The following is an 11221-nucleotide window of genomic DNA, read 5'->3' on the forward strand; positions in this document are numbered from 1 at the left end:
GTGACAAAAATAAGATGTCCTGACGTGTTTGTCAAAGTATTATTTGCTGCTTCGTATTGGAATACATCTTAAATATTTAACTGCAAAGTAGTCATGCGTGTTTGATACATTATTTTTTTGCATTAAATCATACTGGGCTGTTTGCTGAAATTGATTGGATGGCCCGATCTAGAAAATTATCCACCAGCCGCCACTGCTCTGTACTCTTGAATGTACAGCCTATATGAAATGTATCCTGTATTGGCGCATGCGCAGAGCGGTACCCGGAAGTAGCTGTCTCTTCCAATCATTCCGCTTTCGATGCAACGACTTCTTCAGTCACTTCTCAGTCCACCAACGGTATTATTCAGCACACTGGATGCTGTTTGTGTAATTCACCAGGACACAGGATTGTCTTCCTGACTCACTAAACTTGGAGCCTGCACATATCAGTCGGTACGTGCCGCTAACAAGCTACGAAGCTACTTCAGTTTTAACAAAACAAGAGCTGCTATCAAGTATGTTTGCTCTTAGACTCTAAATTAGATTGCCTGCTAAATTGTGCTACAAGCTAATTGCTGCTGTCAGATCAGCTTTGATTCACTGAAGCATAAAGATTCACCCTGTGTGCTGGTGCTAGCATGTTAGCTAATAAAAGTGTGTGTGTGTGCGCGCGCGCGCCAGCAGTAACTTAACCCCAGTATTCATGACTACAACAACGCTACACAGTTGTTGCTTGTTGTTGGTGATCCTGGCTCTACTGTCCAGGTTGTTAGTTTACTAGTTAATTTAATTAATACCACTCTATTCATGGTATATACTGTGCATTTCTATTTTTTATTCTATTTTATCTTATTTTTTTTTAATCTATTCCTTCAAATTCAATATCTGCTCTGTTATTTTATTGTACTGTATTTATTGTGCATTCCATACGTTATATTTTACTCTGTAAATTGCTGCTGCTACAAACTAATTTCCCCCTGGGGATGAATAAAGTTGATATCTATCTATCTATCTATCTATCTATTCTGTACCGTAAAGTACATACTGGCAAAGTTGCAGCTTAAAGTGCAGTGTTTCTTAGTGGTTGTCTCATGGTTGTTATGTTGTGGTTGTCCCAGTACTCTGAGTAGTAACAGTATCTAGTAACATGAGTGTTGAACTTATGTGGGAACTGTAGCGATGTGTATGTGAGAAATTCAATCTTTTTGATGACACTAATTTGCAAATACAAGTTGAATGTTTATGTTTTTACCTCTGTGCAGCTTTGTTGTCCTTGTTTTTAGCTGTGTGTCTGTTTCTGTGGAAGTACATTGAGAGCAACGAAAAACTATTTTGATCATAGATTCATCGCGTGAGTTATTTTTCAAGCACAAATGTCAAACATTTGATGCTTTTAGATTCTCAGATGGGAGAATTTGTTGCTTTTCTTGGTCTTCGTGGTAGTACATTTATTATTTGGAGGTTTTGGACTGTTGGTTGGACAAAAGAAAAATAAACACATTGGATGACTTGTTTAACAATTTTCCACTCAATCATGAAAATGTTATCAAAGTTAATTGTTTGAAGCAAGCTGTCATTCAAGACTATTCAATTCGTCAAAGGTTTTCTTTTTCACATGTGAGTTTGACGAGTATTTACTTATTTTTTTCATCCTTGTTTATGTCTTTGAACACTGAACCTCGGCATGCAGCTCAACACACAACAATCACTTTTGAACGGTTGAAATGAGAGAAGTGACAGCTTTTTCCTTTCGCTGCAGGAGTGTGTGGGAGCATCATGTGGAGGAAGGCTTCAGCAGCGGCCCTGCTGGCGTTAGCTGTTGGCTACTTCTACCACGGCAGCCCGGACCTGCCGGAGCAGATCCTGCAGTACATCGGCCTGCCAAACTTTCAGCCGTCGTCTCAGAGTCAGAACAGCTTGGAGCAGGTGATCTCCAGCGCCTGGGAGACTCTGATAGTTCTGCCGACCCGCCAGTGGAGCAAAGTGGCAGTAGGGTGAGTTTTAGAGGGTCGGACTGTGAGATATAGACTCTCCTGCTCACGGCGGCATGTTTAGAGGCGGTAATCAGCTCTGCTGGTGTGAAGGAATGTGTTGTCAGGAGTCCCAACTCAGAGGGCGTGGTTCTATTCTGAGCCTGAAGCCTTTTAGGATGCTTTAGAATAAAACCGTATCAAGGTGTAAGGTGGTGATTGGCTGGACTTGAAGGACTGCCTACTAGAGGGATGGACAGATTGTTTCTACCAATAGAGAAGTAGAGAGGGGGTGGGGGATCACCTGAAGTTACTTTTTAAGGCTTGTTTTTTTATTTCATTGTGTCCTTAAAACAAGCTGACCTGTTTGCATTTTAAATTATTTCTCTGCATCTGCACAAAACTCACTGACAGCAGACTATTCTGAGCCTTTCTAACGGCTGCTCATTTCTCCAATATTGCCAATTTAGTCTGATCAGGCTACCAGCAGACCTTTAAAAAATAAATAAATAAAAGTATCTTAATATCTTCCGGATTATTTTTCAGTAAAAGCCAGATGACAATTAAATGATCAACTAATCAAAGAACCCGTACTCTGTCTCTCCTCTCATTGTAAGGGTGAATGCCTGTGTGGACGTGGTCGTCTCAGGAGTGGGACTGCTGCAGGCTATGGCGGTGGATCCGGGCGCCGGCCTGGATCACGAGGTGCTGCACTCCAAAGAGGACTTGAAGGAAGCATTCATCCATTACATGGAGCGCGGGGCCGCTGCCGAGCGCTTCTTCAGCGACCACGAGGCCTTTCAGAGGATCGCGCGCGCAGCAGCAGAGTACCCCGGTGCGAAGGCAAGGCGACCTCACTCCCCAAACTTCTTGTTGTTTTTATTAAGTCCTTTTTTTTTTTTTTTAATAAATGTTCTTCCTCCTGGTAAACTTTACGTGTGTCTTCTTCCAGCTGTATGTGGGAGGGAATGCTGCTCTCATTGGTCAGAAGCTCGCCACCTACCCTGATCTAATGGTACAACAGCATGTTTTCAGCAAGAAGCAATAAAAAAAAGAGTGGAAACATGTTCTTCACATTTTCACATGTGTTTTTTAAAGTATGGAAAGTGTTTTGGCAGCCCGCTAAACACAGTATTGTCGTGTAGTTCAGAAACCCCGGCCTTTAAACGACTCTTTTATGCCACAGGTCTTGTTATGTGGGCCGGTTGGTCCTAAACTTCACGAGATGCTGGATGAGCAGATCGTCGTTCCCCCGGACTCTCTGCAGGAGACGGACGAATTTCACCTCATCCTGGAGTATAAAGCGGGTGAAGACACGAACAAGCTGCAGCTTCTACAGGATGTCTTACTTCATTCTGTTAAGATGTGTTGATGCAGCAGTGGTATTTGGTTCTTTATCTGTTTCCAGGTGAACAGTGGGGTTCAACTCAGGCACCTCAAGCCAACCGCTTCATCTTCTCTCACGACGTGTCCAACGGGGAGATGAGCTCCCTGGAGACGTTCGTGGCGAGCCTGGACGAGTTCGAGCCCGACCTGGTCGTCCTGTCGGGGCTCCACATGATGGAGGGTCAGGGCAGAGAGCTGTGGGAGGAGAGACTGAAGGAGGTCAGTGGCTGAAAGCTGTCCTCTACAGTCTCTTACAGAGATTGTATCAATTATTCATCACAAAACATGTATTTTTATTCACAGTATGTTGCTCAAGGAATCTGCATGCTCACATTTCGGTGAAGCTCATCTCACATCTTTTACTGGCTTTCTCTTCGCAGGCCGTGTTAGCCATATCTGACATTAGTCACGATATTCCCATCCACTTGGAGCTGGCGAGCATGACGGACAAAGACTACATGAACAGCATCATGCAGGAGGTACGTGTGCAAAAACGTGTCGTGTCTGAGAGTCTTTTTCATGTGGTGAACCTCAAAGCCCTTCACAGAGAGTGTGCTCAAAACTCACACATCCAAGAAGGCTTCTGTATATTTCATTGAAGTCTCTTTTCTCTGTTTCCCTGTTAGCAGTTTATGCCCATTGTCAACTCCATTGGGCTGAACGAGCAGGAGCTGCTCTTCCTCTCTCAGGCTGGTGAGGGGCCTCACTCACACCTGGATGCCTGGAAAGGCATTCCGGACGTGGGCCGGGTCAGCGACATCCTCCTCTGGATCCTGGAGCAGCACGGCCGCAGCGAGCCGTCCTCCGAAGCCGACCTGACTCGCATTCACTTCCACACGCTGGCCTACCACATCCTGGCTACGGTGGACGGATACTGGGGGAACCAGGCGGCGGCGGTGATGGCTGGAGCGCGCGTGGCCAGCAGTCAGGCCTGCGGCCTCCAGTCGGTTGACGCCGGCAAAGTGGAGCTCAAGGCCCCGCTGGAGTTTCACAGCTCGCACGCCGAGCCACGAGAGAAGCTGTTGCTGAACCCCGCAGAGCCCGTCACCGTGTGGCGCCGAGGAAACGTCACCTTCCACCTGACCGTCGTGCTGGTCTGCAAACAGCCTCTCCGGACAGTGGGGCTCGGGGACGCCATCTCAGCAGAGGGACTAGTGTACTCCGAGATAAAGACCCAGCAGCCCTTCTAAAGGGTTCGCTTGAATCGGACATTCCGTTTGTGTGGAAGGCTGCGGTTGTTGGGTTTGGAGTTCTATACTTGTTCGGGCCTCCGTGCCCTGAACCAGTTTCTGTGTCTTCCTTCCCGAAGCGCCAAAGTGAGTTTAAGAATGTGAATCGTAGGCGATAGTTTCAGATCCTGCCCGGTGACTCCTCCAGCCGGCTCCGGTCTCCTCGGTTCTCCCTCCTCGAGTCCTCCAGCAGACACAGAAACTGAGGCAGAACTAGACATGTGACCGGGCTGCGAGGCGGCCTGACTCTCTGCACCGGCCGCAGCTCAAAGCCATCTCCACAAATTCCAAAGAGTTTTGTTGGCTCACCTAATTTACTTCGACCTGCATATCTTAAGCATGCTGTGCCTTGGGAAAATACAAGAATCTAAAGGTTATAATAGTTTATTCATATTTCAGAGCCAACCAAACTTAAAACTGAGCGTTGCATCATACATTTCTGAGATAGACATGAATTCACACACATTCTGTTTGACTGGAAACTGATTTTACATTGTAGAATCTAAGTGGTATTTTTGATGTTCTGTGTATCTTCAACTTTATTGGTGGCATTCACGTCAGAGTCACTAGACCACTTGAAAGCTTGAGCTCTGTACGAGTATAAACTAAACTCGATATACTTGACATTTTTGTTATTTGTCCCGAGAGGATAAAAGTGTGACGAAGTTTGTGTTTTCTCAGCTTTTGGCCTAAGCACTCCCGCTCTAAAGATGTTTGTAAACTTGTAATCTCTGTTGCGTATAAGTCACTGATGCAGCATCTGTAAAACAGTTTTTTGTCAAATGTTGAAATTCTACACTTGTAAATGCAAACCTGGTTTTGAAGGGGATCCTTCTTTATGCAGCTAAGCAGAGTTTACAGTCTGGTCGGGTGATTTTACGTAAAAGTTTTGTCATTAAAGTAAGTTTCAGGTCAAATATAATTAGTAAATGCGCCATATGTTATCTGGGTTACGGTACTAGCTTCTTTGTTTACTCTTCTGTTGTACTTTCTTTTCGGTTGTCGCTTTCGCTCACTTATAAAATGTGACTATGTAAACTGATTGGCTGGAAACTCCAGGGAAAGCTTCCTAGCTCTTGTGTATGGGTACATTATGCGTTTGTTTGTTGTTTTCTGAGCTGACTTAGGAACGCTATATACAGTACGTAGCTGTCAGAACAATGTGTTTGTATACCTCACACGGCCACTGATGGCCTGCAATAATGGAGTCTTAATGCAACAAAACGATGTCTGTCATTTTGTTGAGCAGAATAAATTCTTTGCACTAGTACAAAGTGGCAGGTGTGCCTCCAAAGGTGAATGTAACCTCCGAAGCCCCCCTTTATCTTTAGCAAGTACAATCTATTCATCTGATCGTTTGTGTCTCATGTTTTTTAACAGTTGTAACTGTCGACCCATTTCATTTACTTGTAGTTTGTCATTAAAATATGTACGGAGAGTAGAAGCTTTTTATTGTGGCGCTGCAGATTATTCTGCATATATGCTTTTTCAACCTCTTTAGTTGTTCCTGCTACAGTAGCGTTCTCCAGGACCACATGTTGCCATGATGACACACACACCACACACACACACACACAGACTCCAGGTGAAAACAACACCAGTGAAGCTGTCGCGGTTATAAATAGTGAGTTTTAAAATATGTTCAAAGAGTCCATCAAAATCCGATGAGTGGATCAGAAATGCAAAATGTGACGTAATGTAGAGAAAACATTTGTACTGTAACTATTAGGTAACTACCAATATTCATCTGGCTGTTAAAATGATAGTATTTGTGTAGGCTGAAGATGATAAAAACGGTCTTTTTTCTACTTATATACAGAACAGTCTGTTAAATTACATTTAATTGATTCAGTGTAAGCTACACAGATACATTGCGTATACATCTGCTGGTTCTATGACTTCAGTACACTGTATGTCCCCAAATGCATCTGTCAAAGCAGGTTTCATGCTACATAGTAATTTACAATTGTAAATACATTGTCGTTAAACAGATCAGAGTCCGGTTCTGGGTTTCATTAAACAACTTTTAATGAGCAATGAACTGCTGCTAAACAACCTCACCTTTTATTATACATTTGTGGTGGAGGAAGTATTCAGATCCTTTAAGAAAAAGCACTAATACCACACTGTTAAAACAAAAACAAGTTCTTAAGTAAAAAGTATGATCAGGAAAGTTTCCAACTAACTTTTAAAGTACAAAGTAAAAGTACACAAACTCATATGTTTTCTGTGCAAACATTTCCTTCTGAGATGTAGTGGTGTAGAAGTAGGGAGTGGCATGAAAAGAAAAGACTTAAGTAAAGTACAAACATCTCAAAATTGTACCTAGTCATGAGTGTTTTACGTCCTTTACGTTTACATTGCTGAGGAATGCTGGATCGGTGTAACGCGGCTGTACCTGATTGGCTAAGACCGTTCCGGTACGTGAACCAATCAGAAGCCCGTGCGTCTGTGCGCCGTGTTTGAGGAGGCCGCGGTAGCAGCGCAGCCTCGAGCGGCCACCGCGGCAGTCTCCTCCCCGGATACCACGCTCCTCACCCGGCTCGTATATATAAAGCTAGTAGGACCAATAGGCCGATCCCCGGCTGTTATTTTTTCTTGTTGATGGTTAGACTCTGCGAGAGAAGGATGAAGTTCCTTGTGGCCATTACGATCATTGTGGGATCCCTGATTTTTCTCGCCTTCCCAAATGGCTCATCCGCTGACGAGAAGAAGAAAGGCCCCAAAGTGACTGCAAAGGTAGGTTGTGCGTTAACTTGAACGTTAGCTTGCTAGCTAGCGGGTTGTGCAGAAAAATCAAGTATCTCCCTTCCATCTAATGCTGACTGCTAGCTTCATACTGATGAGCCACGTCACACAAAGATTGGCCTGTAAATGTTAATTTTTTATGCTACAAACCGGGATTCATGGTATTTAGCTCGAGGCTAACGAGGGGTATTATAGCTTACGTTGGTGCAGTAATTCAGGACAAGTTTGTGCATGAAACCTGGTTAGCATACAGCTGTGAAATGGGTATTCCTTTGTTCCTGGTTAATCTCAGCCGAGCTAGTTCGAGCTAGCTGACGTTAGTTTGTGCTCGCTAACAGTAGCTCGAGCTCGCTAACATTAGCTCGAGCTAGCTAACATTAGCTCGAGCTAGCTAACATTAGCTCGAGCTAGCTAACGTGAGGTCGCCGTAGCCTGTCTGTAACTTAATGTTTTTATGGCCTTGCATATAAGCTTCGCTCATAGTGTCAGGTTTGAGCTACGGGTGATTCCGTCTCTGGCTAGCCCTTTGGGCTGCAGCTCAGTGAGGTGTTATTATGTCTGGCCTGGTTATGTCTGGGGGCATCAGGTTTGTCCACGTCTACACTTATCAACGCCTGACCCCACGGGCTCGTTGTTCCTCAAATAATCCTCAGTGCAAAAGTCACAATTACTCATTCATCACTTGGAAAAACAAAATATCTCTTTCTATATGCATGTCTATTAAAAACCGGCCTTGCACCACAAAACGGTGTATAGGTGAGTTAGTTTGGTAGAGACTGTGTACATTGAAGGTCTGCAACTTTGATTTGAAGCTAAATTGTGCCTATAATTTTGGAAAATAGAGCACCCAAGAAAAAATAAGACTGCACAATACATTTAATTTGTCACAGACTGAATATTTCTTTAAAATATGACTGGCTGCATCTCTTCAACAAAGGAAGATTTAATTGCAGCAAATGAAATTGTATGGCGTGATTAACATAAACATTAAGACTATGATGTGAGCAATTAGTAAAAGAAGGCACCCATCCAAGTATTGTTTACATCTTGTACTACAATCATTTCAAGTGTTAATTGTACTGAAATGATACAAAACTGTTTATCTGCCTATAAGACTAATAATTGTTATTTTAACCAATCCCTTTAGATTTTGAATAACTGTAAATATAAAGGTTTTTCCATCATCCTCTTCCTCAGGTATTCTTTGACATGAAAGTTGGAGATGAAGAAGTTGGGAGAATCGTCATTGGGGTGTTTGGGAAAACCGTTCCCAAGACAGCCGACAACTTTATCGCTCTGGCGACAGGAGAGGTGAGAACGTCGCGGTTCATAATTTGTGCTCTGTGTGGGACAGTCTGCAGTGACTTGACTGGCCAAGATTCATAACTCAAGAATACAATTATTGTAGCAACAAGAGTCCTTGTTCCTTTTTGTTTTTACACCGTAACAGAGCATAGAAAAGGAAGTTCATTTGGTATTGTGTACTTTTAACTTTTGTTTTAACATCCTTGTTTGCTTTCCCCAAACCATAAACAACCATATCCTAGAAACACACTTTAAATAAATCATTTGACTCTCTTTCATCTCAAATACTGGCAGCTGATTTCCCTTTCTGAAGTGTTCTGTTTATTCTAACGAAAACAGAAAGGATTCGGTTACAAGGGCAGCAAATTCCACCGAGTCATCAAGGACTTCATGATTCAGGGTGGAGACTTCACCAAAGGAGACGGCACCGGAGGTAAGACGGCCAGCGCCAACACCTGCAGCATGGCTTTTATGTTCAGGACGTTGTGAACCGTTATTGACTTGAGGGTTGTTTCACACTTTGGTCTCTTTTAGTTTTTACACAAAGTGCAAACAGTCAGGAGAATGACATATTTTTCCTCATTTCCATATCATTTGGGGAACAGATTTGCTACGATCTCATGAGTGTTTATGCTTTAATGAGTTGAAGATTTATTCTCTTGTTTAGAAACGTCATGACACGAGGATAGAGACGTCGTCCTGTATTTGATAAGCACTGACCGTTATCTATAACTTTGTGCCACGGGGTATTTCACAATAGTTACTTGAGTACATGTGACATTCGGCAGATGCTCTCATCCAGGATGACTCGAATAAGAAAAAGGTCATCGGATAAAGTGAAAGATAAACATTTGACTGCAACCAAAGTCATCCAAGTGAGATGCAAAGGTCGCTACAGGGAGAGAATCGTTTGTGGAAACCAAAACATCAACTAATTGTCGTGCACAGACTTTAATAAAATGGATTTCTTTAAAATCAAGGCAAGAGCATCTACGGAGACCGCTTCGCCGATGAGAACTTCAGGCTGAAGCACTACTCCCCTGGCTGGCTCAGCATGGCGAATGCCGGCAAAGACACAAACGGCTCCCAGTTCTTCATCACCACCATTCAGACTCCGTGGCTGGACGGCAAACACGTCGTCTTTGGGAAAATTCTGGAGGGGATGGTGAGTGTCTTTACCGATTGAGACGTTCCTACAGCGTTTGTGTTGAAATGCTTAAACATGTTGACTTTCAGACTAAACACTAGTTTCCTGCTGTGTGCTCTCTAATAGTCATTTAGAGATGCAGACTGATTAGCTTTAATTAACATTTTGCTACTCTGCCACTTCTGTAAATGCGTCTCATATTCAGACTGCTTTTTGTTCCAGATTAAACTACCCGACAGTAAAATGGTTCAAATTAACTCCGCTTCGACCAGCTCCATCAATACAATGAGGCCTGTATATTACTGCAGCAAGACTATTAATAATCCAACACTATAATGTATATAATACATATAGTATATAAAACACTAAAAGGAACCATTCTGCAGAGTAAATGCAGGACTTTTAATAGAGTATTCTTTCTTTTTTTTATCTTCCAGGATGTCGTGAAAAAGATTGAACAGACAAAGACAGATGGACGCGATAAGCCTCTTCAAGACGTCGTCATCCACGATTGCGGCAAGATCGATGTGGACAAGCCATTCGCGGTGGCCAAGGAGTAGTGAAGTGCTGCTGGGGGAGACCAGGACTCGGGGGAGGGGGGGGGGAGAATCGTGCAGGCCACCTTGTTTTATCACCAACAGCCCTGTGATCCCGGAGAAAGGGCTCGTGGGTCACTCGGCGTCAGTGGCTGCCATCTTATTGAAGCACCAGACGAGCAATCATGACGACACAATGGGTCCATTTACAACACGCATTCCAAGGTGCACTTAACTGTTCGTTGTTGGTTTTGTAAAAAAAAAGAGAGAGATCTGAAATAAAGGTTTCAATTTTTTGTTAAAATGCAGAGTGACGTTCATTACACCTACTAGGTATCACGAGCACTACGGAAATACATGTTTTGGCATTACTTGATATTGCTTGTGCACTTGTGTTCGACATATTAAGACAAAAACATGTTTTACTCTTTATTGTAGAAGTCAACACTTACATGTGACATGAAGACAAAACATTTAGGCATCATAGGACATTGAGTAACTGTAACATAGTAAAGCAAAGACAACAAATCTTGAGATTAATTTGTTGGTGGGATAAGTATTCGCCACAATTTTTTAAATTTATTTCTTACATCTATATCTATTTGTTGGGGATAACTAATTTCTATGGAAGAAGCCATGTTTCCCAATCTATACTAGAAAAAACAATTTCCCAGAGGAATTGTTTTTTGTTTTGCAGACCAAATATTATTTATTAGTGATTTTTAATATATATTCTGTTTTAAAAAATAAGGTTAGGGTTCTGTAACGCTGGCCTCTCATTGTGTTAGCTGAAGGATTCCTCTAGGAATAGCATTTATTACATTTTCATATTCTCTGTACGTGATGGGAAAGATTTAAATCTGAGAAGTAGAGCTTCATTTGTTAGTCCAGCGTTGCAGATATAGTGATTTATTCCAG

At 42.8% G+C, this 11221-nt stretch overlaps 2 protein-coding genes across 4 annotated transcripts; both read left to right on the top strand.

Moving 5' to 3' along the window:
• Positions 1-283: 283 nt before the first annotated feature.
• adpgk (ADP-dependent glucokinase) lies at positions 284-6005 on the top strand. Of its 3 annotated transcripts, none has more exons than XM_079267537.1 (8): positions 284-439; positions 1745-1976; positions 2570-2795; positions 2905-2967; positions 3139-3259; positions 3361-3557; positions 3719-3817; positions 3965-6005. In XM_079267537.1, exons 2-8 carry the CDS (start codon positions 1759-1761, stop codon positions 4526-4528), a joined length of 1488 nt encoding a protein of 495 aa, XP_079123663.1. In that variant the 5' UTR covers positions 284-439; positions 1745-1758; the 3' UTR covers positions 4529-6005. The 3 variants fall into 3 exon arrangements, with proteins under 3 accessions (XP_079123663.1, XP_079123662.1, XP_079123664.1); XM_079267536.1 differs by having other exon boundaries at positions 284-435; positions 1742-1976; XM_079267538.1 differs by having other exon boundaries at positions 284-435; positions 1742-1976; positions 3968-6005.
• Positions 6006-7054: 1049 nt separating this feature from the next.
• Positions 7055-10607, top strand: ppib (peptidylprolyl isomerase B (cyclophilin B)). The gene is made up of 5 exons (XM_079284508.1): positions 7055-7306; positions 8513-8626; positions 8960-9053; positions 9601-9785; positions 10205-10607. The coding sequence occupies exons 1-5, from the start codon at positions 7172-7174 to the stop codon at positions 10325-10327; spliced, it is 651 nt and encodes a 216-aa protein (XP_079140634.1). The 5' UTR covers positions 7055-7171; the 3' UTR covers positions 10328-10607.
• The last annotated feature ends 614 nt before the right edge of the window (positions 10608-11221 follow it).

This window comes from Melanostigma gelatinosum, assembly GCF_949748355.1.
Source record: "Melanostigma gelatinosum genome assembly, chromosome: 1".
NCBI lineage: Eukaryota > Metazoa > Chordata > Actinopteri > Perciformes > Zoarcidae > Melanostigma > Melanostigma gelatinosum.

Bases quoted from the DNA above. Each gene is read 5' to 3' on its own strand.
- adpgk (XM_079267537.1), top strand. From the start codon at position 1,759: ATGTGGAGGAAGGCTTCAGCAGCGGCCCTGCTGGCGTTAGCTGTTGGC. The intron at 3,260-3,360 runs GTGAAGACACGA...ATCTGTTTCCAG, and splicing joins CATCCTGGAGTATAAAGCGG to GTGAACAGTGGGGTTCAACT. The intron at 3,558-3,718 runs GTCAGTGGCTGA...TTCTCTTCGCAG, and splicing joins GGGAGGAGAGACTGAAGGAG to GCCGTGTTAGCCATATCTGA.
- ppib (XM_079284508.1), top strand. From the start codon at position 7,172: ATGGTTAGACTCTGCGAGAGAAGGATGAAGTTCCTTGTGGCCATTACG. The intron at 7,307-8,512 runs GTAGGTTGTGCG...CCTCTTCCTCAG, and splicing joins GCCCCAAAGTGACTGCAAAG to GTATTCTTTGACATGAAAGT. The intron at 9,786-10,204 runs GTGAGTGTCTTT...TTTATCTTCCAG, and splicing joins GGAAAATTCTGGAGGGGATG to GATGTCGTGAAAAAGATTGA.